The sequence below is a fragment of the Macaca mulatta genome, chromosome 20, assembly GCF_049350105.2.
Source record: "Macaca mulatta isolate MMU2019108-1 chromosome 20, T2T-MMU8v2.0, whole genome shotgun sequence".
Taxonomy (NCBI): domain Eukaryota; kingdom Metazoa; phylum Chordata; class Mammalia; order Primates; family Cercopithecidae; genus Macaca; species Macaca mulatta.
In genome coordinates, this window is record NC_133425.1 from 13,422,077 (window position 1) to 13,436,853 (window position 14,777).

Here is a 14,777-nt window from a genome sequence, read left to right on the forward strand (position 1 = left end):
TTTTTTTTTGGAATGAGCTGTTTTAAAACAACATTTGGGGTGATCCATGATACCCTGGCCCTTTGCTGACAAGCTGACACTTCCTTTTTTGAGTCTGTAGAGTGCAATTAGGGCCCAGAGTTCTTTCGAGCAAATAGTTCTGCACCACTCGGTTGAGGGCAGGAAATCACCCTGTCTGGCACAGCTGTCCGCGTGTTTTATTCCAGCAAAGAAGTGGTTTTCACTGTCACAAACTACTTTTCACTTAGAGGGAGGAACACAACTCTGAAGTTTCCATCGGAGCCTCTCCTGGGCTCCGTCACGTGAGCAGGTGGGACTGTGGCTGGGGAAGGGTGTGATGACAGCTTTGAGTTTATGCAACAGCCATTCCCAGCTGTCCCCGTGCATGCGTTATATATTTAGCTGATCTCTTGGAAGAGAGATGCAGCTTCGAAACAGGTGAGCAGATTTCTCAGGAAAGACACATGAGACATGAAACTTAATGGAGAGGTGTTCTGATTTTAAAAAGAGGGCAGGCTCTCACTCTCGCATTTGTTTTTTAAAAAATTCTCATATCGGCCAGGCACAGTGGCTCATGCCTATAATCCTAGCACCTTGAGAGACCAAGTTGGGCGATCACTTGTGCCTAGGAGTTTGAGACCAGCGTGGAAAACATGGCGAAACCTCAACTCTACCAAAAAAAAAAAAAAAAAAAAGGTACAAAAATTAGCTGGGTTTGGTGGCACAGGCCTGTAGTCCCAGCTACTTGGGAGGCTGAGGTAGAGGATCACCTGAGCCCGGGGATGTCGAGACTGAAGTAAGCCATGATTGTATCACTGCACTCCAGTCAGGGTGACAGTGAGAGACCCTGTCTCAAAAAATAAAGAAAACTCTCATATCTTTGACACTTGACGTGAGAATGGAAAGTAATTTCTGTTTTTCTCATGTTTAACTCTTCCAAGAGTTACCGTTATCCCCATTTTACAAATGAGGAAACTGAGGTTCAGAGAAAGGAAGTCATGAGTCCAAGATCTGCTAGTTAGTGACACCTGTAGGGAAAAACAAATTGGGGTTTTCTTTTTTTAAGATAGAAACAGGGTCTCACCATGTTGCCCAGGCTGGTCTTGAGCTACTTGGCTCAAGCGATCCTCCTGCCTCAGCCTCCCAAAGCACTGGGATTGCTGGCGTGAGCCACTGCACCGAGCCCCAAGTTGCTTTTCCTTTTATACTCACACCACTCTTAACACACCATTTCTACTGTCATGTGTGGGGGAGTTTCCTCCACGCCAGGCAGTTCTCCAACACCAGCCGGGCTCCTTACCGTTCAGTTCAGTTCTGACAGGACCCCATAGGGTAAGCTCTTAGTCCCAGGACTGCCCCTACTTCAGATGCCAGTTGCAAGTCCGTGTTATCACCTGTGCTTCTGACCAACCAGCCTCTCTGGAGACCATGCAGCGGCCCCCATCTACCAGTCATCTCGGTAGCATGCAAAACACCACCTGTCACTTGGGAGATTCCAAGGGACTTTGGAAGCTGTATGCCAGCAAATGTTGCAAAATCAAATAGATGTATTTCCTATTATGAATTACAGTGTCACTGTGACAGAGCCAAGATTTGAACCCAGGGATGGCTTGTGTCTCTGCCCACACTCTTGATCATCTGCAATTCTCCATCTGTTATAGAAAAAGAATATGCCACTCAGACAACATGGTTCTTGGTCTTGGTCTTGGTCTTGGTCTTGTTCTTGAGGGATACAGTCAAGTCTGTACTTTTTTTTTTTTTTTTTTTTTTTTTGAGATAGAGTCTCACTCTGTCACCCAGGCTGGAGTACACTAGTGTGATCTTGGGTCACTGCAGCCTCCACCTCCTGGGTTCAAGCGATTCTCCTGCCTCAGCCTCCCGAGTAGCTGGGATTACAGGTGCATGTTACCATGCCCAGCTAAGTTTTGTGTTTTTAGTAGAGATGGGGTTTCAGCATGTTGACCAGGCTGGTCTCGAACTCCTGACCTCAAGTGATCCGCCCACTTCAGCCTCCCAAAATGCTGGGATTACAGTGAGCCAAGTCTGTACTTTTTGGGTAGTGTTTTCTTGGCTTGGAGATCACTGGAGCCCCTTGCTTTTTAGTGGAGAATCCATTACCTGGGAAGTAGGTTTGTATGATGTGTTTTTAAAGCATTCGGTTTCAACTTTTTGGAAAGGTTAAAGTTTATAGTTTTCTTAAATCATGAGTGGACAACCAAAAATGTTAGCATGGGTATGAGAGAGAGAGAGAGACAGAGACAGACACTGTGTGTGTGTGTGTGTGTGTGTGTGTGTGTGTGTGTGTGTGTGTGTGTGTGTGTGTGTGTGTGTGTGTGTGGCATGCAGGGGAGTAGGCTCCCTTTGGTGTTTAACACATGGCCTTGGATGTCTGTCCCAAGTAGGGGATTTTGAAATTAGGCAGGCTGGGGTTTGCATCACTGGTTTCATCATTGACAGGGTTTTCTAAAAACTCAGCCCTCCATTTTCTCAGCTCTGAAATAGAGATTTCATGCCGTGGTGTTTGAAGCCTCAAGCGGGACTGTTAAATTGTCCAGGCCGTGCTGTGCTCCTGGGGGCCTATAGGCAGTAGCCCCTTAGCACCTTTATGGCTGCCTGTGGATTTGGGTTTGTGCTGGAGCCGGAGACCACGGCAGGGCACTGGAACCTCCCTCACGCTGCGGGAGCAGCCATGTATGCTGAGCTGTTGACCAGGGATGTCCGGGAAGAGCAGCACAACTGGAAGGTGCTGTAGCTGGAGGCTGTTGGGTAACTGCATTCCTTGCAGTGGAATGGCAAGTTATCTCTTGGAGGGAGATCTGAGCTGTTCACTTCCTGGGTTCGACCTCCCAGCCTCTGCACGGCATATACCCCGTGGAGTGATCCTTAAAAAAGACCAATCATCCCACTTCTTCTGAATCCTCCAGGGGCTGCTTGTTTTGCTCGGAATAAAATACCATAGCCTGCAAACCCTTCCTGTCCCCTCTCTGTTCTCATTTCCTGCCAATGTCTCCCTCCTTCGTTTGTCCTTTAGCCACGCGGGGCTTCCTCACTGTTGGTAGAACACATGGGTGCCCACCCCAGGCCCTTTGCATTTGCAGTTCCCGGGAACGTTCTCTCTAGGGCTGTGTGGGGCTCACTCCCCTGCCTTATCCCAGTCTCTGCTCAGACAGCGCCTCCCTAGAGAGGCCTTTCCTCAAACCTTATTTAACTAGCATTCTCCACCGTCATTTTCTCATGCTTTAACTTCCTCTAGCCCTTCTCCTGGCCTGGCATATTAAATAGTCACTTCTTGGGTTTCTGAGTCTCCTCACTGGAACGTCAGCTTCTTATGGGCACTCACCTTTCCCCCTCTTGATATATCCCTGTATCTCTAGTGCCTGGTACCTGGCAGGTAATAAACCTTCAGTAGCTGGTTGTGTAGGAACTAAATGAAAGACTTGCCCAAAGTCATCCCTGCTAAGCGGTGGAGCCAGACTTTGACTCCCAGGATCTGTTTCACTGCAGAGCTCCTGGGTCTTGTTGCCCGTGTTTCTCCCTTTGCCACAGTGAGCGCTTGAAGATGGTGGATGTTACTGTTAGGAAGACCATTTCCTTTGTTGGAACTCTGTGGGTACCTGGTGTCTTGTAGACATCATTGGCATCTGACTTGGAAGGATCCTTTCTCCTTTGGAACTGTAAAGTGTCCCAAATTTCCTTAGACACAGAACCTTGCCTGTTGTTATGGGACCTGGGCATACCTCATTGTGTGCATTCGAATGTCCTAGGAAACCATCTCTGAATTTAAAATGATTCTTTATTTTCGCCAGCAGCATCTCACGCTGTTTGCATCTGGGCCATGCTCAGCTTGTTCACCTTGAAAGCAAAACAGTAACCTCATCATGCTGTTTGCCATGCCGCTCTCCACGGTCTCAGAAGTTTCACTTAATTTAGACAGAAAACCCTGTGTGTTCTCTGGTGCCTGCTAGCAAGCCCAGCACTGTTTCCACCTATTTTAGACAACTTAACACAGATACCCCCAAACAGATACGGCTGGCTGCGATGAGATGAAAAGTTATGAATGTTCTCTAAGTTTAGATGACCTGCTGATGGTACTGACTAACCCACAGCTTTTTCTGGAGCATGAAAATTAGTTCTTATTGAACATCAGTGTCTGTATACTTCTACCAAACCCAGTCTCCATGTCTCTTTGAATGTAGAGAGAGAAGGCTTCTTGTTTTTGCCAAATCATTATTTTCCCATTTGGAGTGGAACTTTTATAATTATGCCATCAGGGAGACACAGGAGAAAGTTGCTGACTATTCAGAGTACAGGCAAGTAAGTAGAGAGTGGATTTTTCCCGTGAATAAGGTAGATGTTAACTAGGTTGATTGGCTCAATGGGAAATCCCAGTTAATAGCATCACCATCTTCACATTTGGCACGAGATTAAAATGGCCAGGCTGCATCCTGCTTGGAGGCTCCAGTGAGAGTCTGATGTGAAAGTACTGTGTGATCTGCAGTGCTATGTAAATAAATTGAAGCAGTATCATTATTTTGATTTCTGTGACACCCCGTTATATATGGATATAGTTTTCAAATTTTAATTAGAAAATTGGAAATTAAATGCAGCCTTTCTTTTTGCTTTTTGACCTATCTTTCTATTTGAGCTTTTTAAGCATAAAGTAAGTTTCTGATTGAACATGGAAATATCCAGCCATATAGATGAAAGCTTCTGTCTTCTTGGATTCCAGCGGATGTACTTTTCATGCAGTCCTTGACCAGGGCAAAATATAAAGTTATGAACACTGTCAAGGTAACTCAGAATATGGGCGGAAATTGTTAATGCATTTCAGATTGCATTGCTAACCAGTGTCTTGAAGCCTTCTGTTTTTGAAGTCACTGCGAACAATCATCGACATGAATAGATAAGTATGTTTTTCTCTTGGGGTATTAAATTGTCGTTCTTTCCATTTTATTTTACATTATTATTATCATTATTTTGAGATGGAGTCTCACTCTGTTGCCCAGGCCGGAGTGCAGTGGTGCAATCATGGGTCACTGCAGTTTCCATCTCCCAGATTCAAGCGATTCTCCTGCTTCAGCCTCTGGAGTAGCTGGGATTACAAGCACACACCACCACGCCCAGCTAAGTTTTGTATTTTAAGTAGAGATGGGGTTTCACCATGTTGGCCAGGCTGGTCTCGAACTCCTGACCTCAAGTGATCCACCCACCTTGGCCTCCCAAAGCCCCAGAGATTACAGATGTGAGCCACCATGTCCAGCCCCATTCTTTCAGTTTTAAAACTCATAGATCACCCTCAGGGAAGATGCAACTTAGAAAAGTTGTAGTTTGATCGGTTGCAAATGTTTGTATTTATTGTTTAGATTTGACTTTCAGAATTCGGTCACAATTGATTCTTTACAAATTGATTGGTTTATTGGGGGCATGTGCAAAGAGTGTAGAATGGTGTTGTCATCTGTTATTTTTGTCTCTCAAATGACTTGACATTACTCAGACTTTAATTGTGCTGCCTTGCTTAATACCCAGATGTTGTTTTACTCCCAAGGCAAATGAACCTTCTCAACTTGAAAATAAATCTGATGTGCTTGAATGAATTTAGCCTCATGGGATGAATGGCCTCTCACGACTTGACCCCCCATACTCACCTTTGTGAGAGGTGGGAGACGTCTAACCTGTTCAGTCAATTCCCTCACTTTGTAAATATTAATCCTTATGCTGTCGAGCAACATGGCACATTTACCTCCTAGTTTTTTTTTTTTTTGTACATGTCATCTACATGGAATGATATCACCATCTCTGTAACTTCACGGTCTAACTCAGTCTAATTTAAAGTGGTCTCTTGGCTGGGCATGGTGGCTCATGTCTGTAATCCCAGCACTTTGGGAGGGCGAGGCGGGCAGATCACTTGCGGTTGGGTGTTCGATATCCGCCTGGCCAACATGGTGAAACCCCATCTTTACTAAAAATACAAAAAATTAGCTGGGTGTAGTGGCACGCTCCTGTAATCCCAGCTACTCAGGAGACTGAGGCAGGAGAATGACTTGAACCAGAGAGGTGGAAGTTGCAGTGAACCGAGATCGCACCATTGCACTCCAGCCTGGGTGACAGAATGAGACTCTCTCAAAAAAAAAAAAAAAAATAAATAAATAAATAAATAAATAAATAAAGTGGCCTCTCAAGAAGTAACTATGGAATGGTTAGAGACTCTACATTAGTTAACTATTGTGTAACAAATTACCCCACAGTTAGATGACTTAAAACAACAAACATTTACTATCTCACAGTTTGTGCGGGATAGACAGCCTGGGTGTGGCTTAGCCACATGCCTGGCTCAGGGTCTCTTCTAAGGCTGTATCAAGGTGTCAGTTGGAGGCTGCAGTTGTCCCAAGGCTCCACTAGAGGAGGGCGCACTGCCCCTCGTGTGGCTCATGGGGGCTGTTGGCTGCGTGCATCGGTTCCTTGCCATGAGATTCTCTCCGTAGGAGAGCTCTCTTGTATAAACGTATAAATGAGAGTTCTCCTACGGACCTCATAAGAATAAATGAACAAGAAAGGCCACCTCACACAGAAGCAGCAGGCTTCATAACTTCATCTTAGAGGTGAAACCCCATCTCTTCTGCCATAGTCTGTTTATTAGAGGTGAGTCAACAAGTCCAGCCTATGCTCAAGGGGTAGGGATTATTTAAGAATGTGAATACCAAGGGAAAGGGGGCGTTGGGACAATCTTTGTTTTTTTTTGTTTTTGTTTTTTTTTTTTTTGAGACAGATCCCACTCTGTTGCCCAGGCTGGAGTGCAGTGGTGTGATCTTGGCTCACTGCAACCTTCGCCTCCTGGGTTCTCCTGCCTAAGTCTCTCAAGTAGCTGGGTTTACAGGCGTGTGCCACCATGCCCGGCTAATTTTTGAAATTTTTGCATTTAAAAAATTTAAAAAATGTTTGCATTTTTAGTGGAGACCAGGGTTTCACCCTGTTGACCGGGCTGGTTTCAAACTCCTATCCTCAAGTGATCCGCCTGCCTTAGCCTCCTGAAGTGCTGGGATTCCAGGCGTGAGCCACTGCACACTGCCTGGGGTCTATATATGAAGCTGCCTACTGATGAGGAAAGTATGATATAGTGAGGCTTAATTTTGTATTATTTCATACATGGAATTGAAGTTTTTGGCATGCTTGCTAAAACTGAACCAGGGCAGCGAGGAGGTCAGGTAGTTGCTAGGGAAGGTTGCCTGGCTAGTTGCTAAGAGAACTTCTATAAATTCATGACTGTTCAGGGTCTTTCCCCAAGGCTTCAAGGTTAAAAAGCTTATTTCTGCATCTCTACCACCCCGGTGTTGAAGGTTGCTGATTCTTCTTAAATACAGTCATAGAGGGGCTGGTGCCTTGGGGACAGGAGCCTGGTGACTTGGGGATAGGAGGCCAGTGGCTTGATTGGACTTGAAGCGGATTGAATGAATCATGATGAGCAGGACTTCCTTGCAGAGGGCAGCAGGCTGGGCCTGGCCAAGATGAGGAGATCATTTGGAGTCAGGGGCAGAGCAGGGCTGTGAGTCTGCCATCTTGGGTATATATTAGCGCCAGGCTCTGCTGAGCAGCTGTAGCCAGCTTCAAAGTGCGGTGCCTGCCAAGGCATCTGTCTCCTGGTTGCCCTGCCGATGGGCTCCTCTGCTCCCTTACCTGACTTTTCTAAGTCCCATGGCTAAGGGCAGGCTCCCCTCAAATTCTGATTACATAGTTTACATATCACTAACATATAATCATAGTTTACACATAATTTTGTTTGTGTCTTTAAATCAAAACTTTGCAGACACATAGATAAAGTCATTGGTTCTCTTAGCTTTATTACAAAAGACAGGAGGCCTCTGGCTGTCACCGTCTGCCACTTCCCACCCTTCAGAAGCCCCCTTTGAAACTTTGCCACTCATGCTTTGGGTTGTTGCCTCCGTATCTCTGATCAACATGCCTGTTGCCACGTTTTTATTTTTCAATTGTGGGAGTCACCTATTTCTCGTTGTGGAAGAGGAAGGGTAACTGTCTTTGACTGCTCCACCTTCAGAAAACGCACACACGGCTCCACATCCTCTGGCACAGTCGTATCCTCATTTTGGTTAGATCAGTATTCAGTGATTACATTATTATAACTGGAAATGCTCTCCACAGCTGTGAGATGCATGATCGTTTTTCCTGCACGATCTCTTGATTTCTCTGGTGTTAATACTTAATTCAACTGCACGTTCGTCCTCAGTGTGTAAATCCCCCTGGTACATTCAGGCACTTCAAGCTGCCTCCCACTTGCACCCAAGGCAGTCTCTCCTGGTGCATTCTGGCCTACTCGAGCCAGAACTCTGCTGCTTGTGGGCCCACATTCTCCACTCAGTTTTTTTCTTAACAACTTTCTTGAGATATAATGCACATGACATACAGCTCACCCTTTGAGAGTACATAATTTCAGTGGAGGTTTTTTTTGGGTTTTTGTTTGTTTGTGTTTGTTTGTTTTTAAGATGGAGTTTTCCTCTTGTTGCTCAGGCTGGAGTGCAATGGTGGGATCTTGGCTCACTGCAACCTCTGCCTCCCGAGTTCAAGCAATTCTCCTGCCTCAGCCTCCTGGGTAGTTGGGGTTACAGGCGCATACCACCATGCCTGGCTAATTTTTGTATTTTTAGTAGAGATGGGGTTTCACCATGTTGGCCAGCTGGTCTCGAACACTTGACCTCAGATGATGCACCCACCTGGACCTCCCAAAGTGCTGGCATTACAGGTGTGAGCCACCACCCCCTACCCTCAGTGGTTTTTATATTCACAAACTGTGCAACCATCACCACTCTCTAATTCCAGAACATTTTTGTTGTGCCCCAAAGAAACCTCATACCCTATAGCAGTCAGTCTTCATCCCTCCTACCCCCAGACCCTGGCAGCCAAGACCTATGGACATTTTGTGTACGTGGGATTGGGTAATCTGCAGCCTTTTGGATCTGGCTTCTTTCCCCTGGCTGAATGCTCTCACGGTCTATCCGTGCTGCAGCGTGAGTTGGCTCTTCAGTCCTCTCATGTCTGAATAGAACTCCCCTGCATGCCTAGACCACATCTTGTTGACTTACCAGGTGATAGTCATTTGGGTTGTTTCTGCTTTTTTGTTACTATGAAAAATTCTCTGGCTCACTTTTGTGTCGGATCCCCTATATCTTTACAATTCCTAGATTTCTTCTCTTCTTTAGGTGCGAGGTAAAGTTTCTGCAAGGACACGTGTCTGAAAATGCCTTTATCCTGCCTCTCACGTGGCTTGCCTGGGTATATAATTTAAGGCTCGAAATCATTTTTCTTCAGGATGTTGAAGATGTTTCTTCATTGTTTTCTAGCTTTCCGTGTTGCTGTTTAGAAATCCTACGCCATTTCTAGTTTTTATCGTTTGTAAAAATTCTTCCTCTACTTCAGCAGTTGGTAGGCTGTCGTCTCTGTCTCCTGTGTTCTGAAGTCTGTGAGCGAGGCTTGCTTTTGTCCATTTTGCTGGACATTCATTGAACTCTTCCATCCTGCCCCTCGTTTCTGTTGACTCTGAATTATATCTTTGCTTTCCTCTTCTGTGTGTTACCTTTTTCTCCTTTCTTGATCTCTTCTCATTTGGACTTGCAGTTCTCTCTTCCCCCCCCTGTTTTTTTTTGGGGGGGGACAGGGTCTTGCTCTGTGGCCCAGGATGGAGTGCAGTGACACCATCTCAGTTCACTGCAACCTCTGCCTGCCAGGCTCAAGCAAGCCTCCCACCTCAGCCTCCCAAGTGCCTGGGACTACAGGCACGTGGCACCACACCGCACTAATTTTTGTGGTTTTTGCAGAGGTGGGGCGTCGCCATGTCACCCAGGCTTGTATTCCATTTTGTTATTCGTTGCCTCTTATTTTCTGGAAATTTTGCTACCCTTTCCCTTATAGTCCCTGTTCTGTTTCTGCTGTTATAGTTCACTCTGTAAAAGGGCTTTTGTGTGCTTTGTGTTTTTCTTTTTCTCCTTTTTTAAATATCTCCCTATTCTTATTTCATGACTACACTGTCTCCTCCTGTCTCTCTGGAAATATTACCAGCAGTTTGCTTTTGAAGTGTTTTCCCTAAATAGTCTCTCTTTCCTGCAAGTTGCTTTTCTCTGTTTATTCCTGTCTCAATCTTTCATCTCAGTCTTTCATAAAGTTCTTAGGTGCTTTTCTCAAATGGGAGGTGGTTTCTAGATGTCTACGGAGGTGTTGGAGTGCGATTAGAAACTGATTCGAAGCTCCATGAACACTGACTTTGGGCCTCTTGGGGTGATCTGGCTGTGGCATTCCACTGGAGAACTACCCCTGGTCTCCAAAGCTTTTTCAGATTCCTGGGAGAATACCTTTCTCTTCCCCGGCTTAGAGGCAAATGCCGCCTGCCTGCTCTTCTGGGAATGAGTGGGGCTGGGGAGAGGGAAGAAGAATGGGAGAAGCTCAGAAGTTGAGTGTGTGTTACTTTTCTCTCTCCACTAAAAAAATAGAATACCCCAACCTCAACTCAGTCCAGACCTACCGCGTTTTCTCCAGAGAATAAACCTGTATATTCTGCTAATCGCTTCTTAAACAGACTTTTAAAACCTTTCTTTCGCTTTCTAGTCCTGTGTTCACCCTCACTTCCAGAGGTGTCTCGTGCTAACAATTCATTAGCCTTTTGTGAATCATTCCATTCTCATCAGATATTATTTTGGTGGCACGCATGTTTATTTAGGAATGAAATTTTCTCTGGCCTGTCAAGTTACTTATCAGTCATCTACCTGATTCTCAGCTTCTGTAATTTTGTTGTTTCCTCTCCAATTCTTTTTTTTTGAGGATGCCTTTATAAAAACCCTTTTTTTTTTTGCTTTTATTATTGTTTTTGACACGTAATAATTGTACGTATGTATGCGGTAGTGTGTGATATTATGATACATGTATACGAAATTTAATGATCAAATCAGGGTACTTCCCATATTCATCATCGCCTCATAGGAAACATTTTAATTTGCTTTTTTTTTTTTTTTTGAGACAGAGTCTTGCTGTGTTGCCCAGGCTGGGGTGCAGTGGCACGATCTCGGCTCGCTGCAGTCTCTGTCTCCCTGTTTCATTTGATTCTCCTGCTTCAGCCCCCCCAAGTAGCTAGGAATACAGGAGTGTGCCACCATGCCCAGCTGATTTTTGTAGTTTTAGTAGAGACGGTTTCTCCATGTTGGCCAGGCTGGTTTTGAACTCCTGACCTCAAGTGATCCACTCGCCTTAGCCTCCCAAAAGTGCTGGCATTACAGGCGTGAGCCACCGAGCCCAGCCTCAATTGACAGTTTAATGGGATTTTGAGAGGATGTGAGTGTAAATTACTGTATTCAGGCTCTCATCTTTACGGAGTTCTTCACAGTTTTTCTTTCCATAACTATTCGGGGTTATCTATTGTGATCGGATCACTCTGTGCATTTGTGGCCCAGGACTCAGGGCTTCTTTCTGCATGTTCCCTGCTGTCACTCATGGCCTTGAGCCTTCGTCAGGCTCTACCAGTGCGGCCCGAGGAGGCTTAGCCGCCTGGCTTAGTTGCTTCAGTTTTGACTCCTGGTTTTGCTCAGCCTTACTGACTTTCACCTTCTCCCTGAAGGCTACCCCTATCACTGGGGGGCTAGTCTCAGATCGTTGTTTAGCCTCACTGCCCGCTCCATACAGCTGATAGGGCATCCAAGGGGTTTCTTGTCCCTGAACACACAGGAAACTGATCCTGTGTCGTCGATGCTTGTTTTGAGGCTTGAGGGTAATCCGCGTTCTTAAACATGCTGTGGATCTTTTTCTTTGCCCTTGGTGTGGGAGGTCTTCCCTGTTCTTGTTTCCTGCTTTTCTTGGAACTATCTGGTTCATTCCCAGTTCTTCTTTATTTGCTCTTCGCTACAGAGTGGGCGTATATGGGCATATATGTAATCATGGAAACACTACTCAGAGCCGTCTGTGCCCATGCTTGCTCTGACCTGGGAGCCAGTCTCTTTAACATGTCTTTTGCATTGACGTTCTGTGTTGGTTTTCGAGTTTTTCTAGAGGTTTTCTTGCTGTCATCCTAAGTATGGTTTACAAATGCTGATCCTTGGTTTTTCACATTATTCTGACCCCCGTTAGTGCTCCACAGCTGGCTGTGGGCAGGCACTACCTCACTGGATCACTTTTTTGTTGTAGAAAAGGAAACTTAGCAAATATAAAAGATGTAAGTGGACTGAATGCAGTGGCTCACCCCTGTAATCTCAGCACTTTGGGAAGCCGAGGAGGGAGGATCACTTGAGGCCAGGAGTTCAAGACCAGCCTGGTCAACATAGTGAGAACTTGTCTCTACAAAAACTAAAAGAAAAAAAAAAAAAAGAATTAGCCTGTTGCAGCAGGGGTATGCCTGCAGTCCCAGTGACTTAGGAGGCTGAGGCAGGAGGATTGTTTGAGCCCAGGAGTTCGAGGCTGTAGTGAGCTGTATGATTGATTGTGCCACTGTACTCCAGCCTGGGTGACAGACAAGACCCCATCTCAAATGAAACAAAACAAAACCTCCACCCCCCCCCCCCAAAAAAAAAAACAAAAGAACAAATGTAGGCTCTTATGTCTTGCCAAATCTGTCAAAACATTGCCTGCTTTCTCCTGAAATGGAAAGTAGTGACAAGATTATTCCTTGACTCCTGTGCTTCTATCTCATGACAGTTCTTGCATTTTAAAAATACAGCTTAACGCTTTTTTTTTTTTTTTTTTTTTAAAGTGACAAAGTCTAATTCTGTCACCCAGGCTGGATGACATTGGCACAATCATAGCTCATGGCATCCTAGACCTCCTGGGCTCAAGCAATCCTCTCCCCTCAGCCTCCTGAGCAGCTGACACTACAGGCACACACCACCGTGCAGGCCTTATCACTCGTTTTATTGTACTAAGGTGAAAATGTCCCATTGTTGAAGTAATTAGTAAGTGTGTTTGTGTGTGTGTGTGTGTGTGTTTTTTTTTTTCTTGAGAGCATTTTCAATCTGAAGTCATCTGAGAAAGAAGAATTTTTTCTTTTTTCACTGGGAGAATAGTTTTCGATACTGTTGAAATATTTATGACATGTCTCTCTTTCTCTAAAGTTGTGCCAAATCTTTGGAGTGTTGATGGAGAAGTTACAGTAACTGAACAGAAGCCGGGAGAAATTGCTGAAGAACTTGCAAGCTCCTATGAGAGAAAGCTCATCGAGGTAAGGCCGGTGGAGTCTGCGTCTTTGTTTCTGATGTTGGCTGCTTTGGAGACTTTCCAGGATAAGCCCAGCCTGTTCTAAAGACACGTGAGCAAAACAACCAAACAACTCCTCAGCCCCACAAAACAAAACAAGACCAAGTCAGTGTGCTTTATAAAGAGAAGTATGAGCTGATCCTTTGAAACATATCACTTAATTATTGGAAATTTCTGGCACTTACGATAAGGAAATAAGACAAAAATATATATGTAACATTAAAAATGAAATAATTGTAACATTTGGAGATGAAAACAGGAGAGAATATCGCATGCACCCTTGTGCTGTTAAATGTGAAAATATGGATGAGGTGAACTATTTTTCAGAAAACACATTCCTTATCAGAATTAATTGAAGATGAGGCAGACTGGTCAAAGGGAACCCCTCGCCCTCAAAAGAAAAAACAAAACAAAAAACCAACACACTTTGGAATAAAGTTGTACAAGTAACTGGAGAACTGCTTCCTTAGAAGACAGTAAGCCTAGATGCTTTCATGGTGATTTCTAGGAAACTCTTCAAGGTAATACACAAAGAGCCCTTTGCTATTTATATTTCCTGAGAGGGTTTTTATACGTCTCTATCTTGGTTCAGGTATGCATTACCATGATATAAAAAAATCCTGACAAAGATAGCATAAAAAAGAACACTATCAAATAGAATCATCTGTGTATGAGATGTACAAAAATTCTAGAAAGTCATTACTCAAATTCAGTCACATATTAAAAGAACAGTGCACGTAAAACAGGGTTTATTTAGGATTGCAAGGATGGCTGCATGCTAGAAATTCATCCATGTAAATCATCTCATTAGTGGCCTCAAAGAGGAAAACCAGATATTTATCTTGGTAGGTAATGAAAAATCATTTTATAACTTTGTTGATACCTGATAAACAATATTCTTCATAAATGAGGAATAAAGGTAATTCTTGGATATGATAAAGAGGTTTTTCAGAAACCATCGATTATTACCATATTCGATGGTAAAGTTGAGAAGCTATGTTTTTGATGAGCTGTGTGTACATGTTGTAATGGTCCCTTGGTGGTAGTATTATAAGCAATGTGTGTATGTACATACATACACATGTTAACTATACAAGCATACTTTTGGTTGTTTCTAAATCTTCTACAGTGAGTTTTATTTTGGTAATCAGGAAAATACTCACTCATTTTTGTGGAGACATGCGTGAGCTTCGGTGGGTTTCAGAAGCCCAGGGCCTTGGAGGGGGTGCCCCTAAGTTCATTGCTGGTTCAGGCTGCCATTGTTACCATCTGTTTTGTCTGGTCTCTAAATTGACTCTAAAGAAGGAAGGTGACTTTAGAAACATCTTGCATTCTAACTCAAGTGAGCGCAAGGGAAGGCAAGCTGAGGCCTTAACACACAGGCTGGTGGGGATGAGTCAAAAGCCAGGCTGGGGAGGCCTGGGGACAGGGCACTCCTGTGTGGTCTCTGCTCACCACTGTGCCCTTCCTTGGGAGCTCCCTCAGTGGGGCCGTGAGACTCAGACTTGGCTGGTGGCAATGCCAGGGTTCTGGGCCGCGAG

General features: G+C 44.7%; 1 protein-coding gene across 23 annotated transcripts in view; it reads left to right on the forward strand.

Annotated features, from left to right (window-relative positions):
* Positions 1–14,777, forward strand: part of SNX29 (sorting nexin 29) — a 657,788-nt gene that overhangs the window by 278,742 nt on the left and 364,269 nt on the right. For all 23 annotated transcript variants that reach the window (XR_013412446.1, XR_013412447.1, XM_077987279.1 and 20 more), the window contains one exon: positions 13,095–13,201. Coding sequence is in view for 21 of the 23 variants with exons in the window: in XM_077987279.1 (XP_077843405.1) it covers positions 13,095–13,201 (107 nt within the window). In the remaining 2 variants the exon portion in view is untranslated. The remainder of the gene's footprint in view (positions 1–13,094; positions 13,202–14,777) is intronic.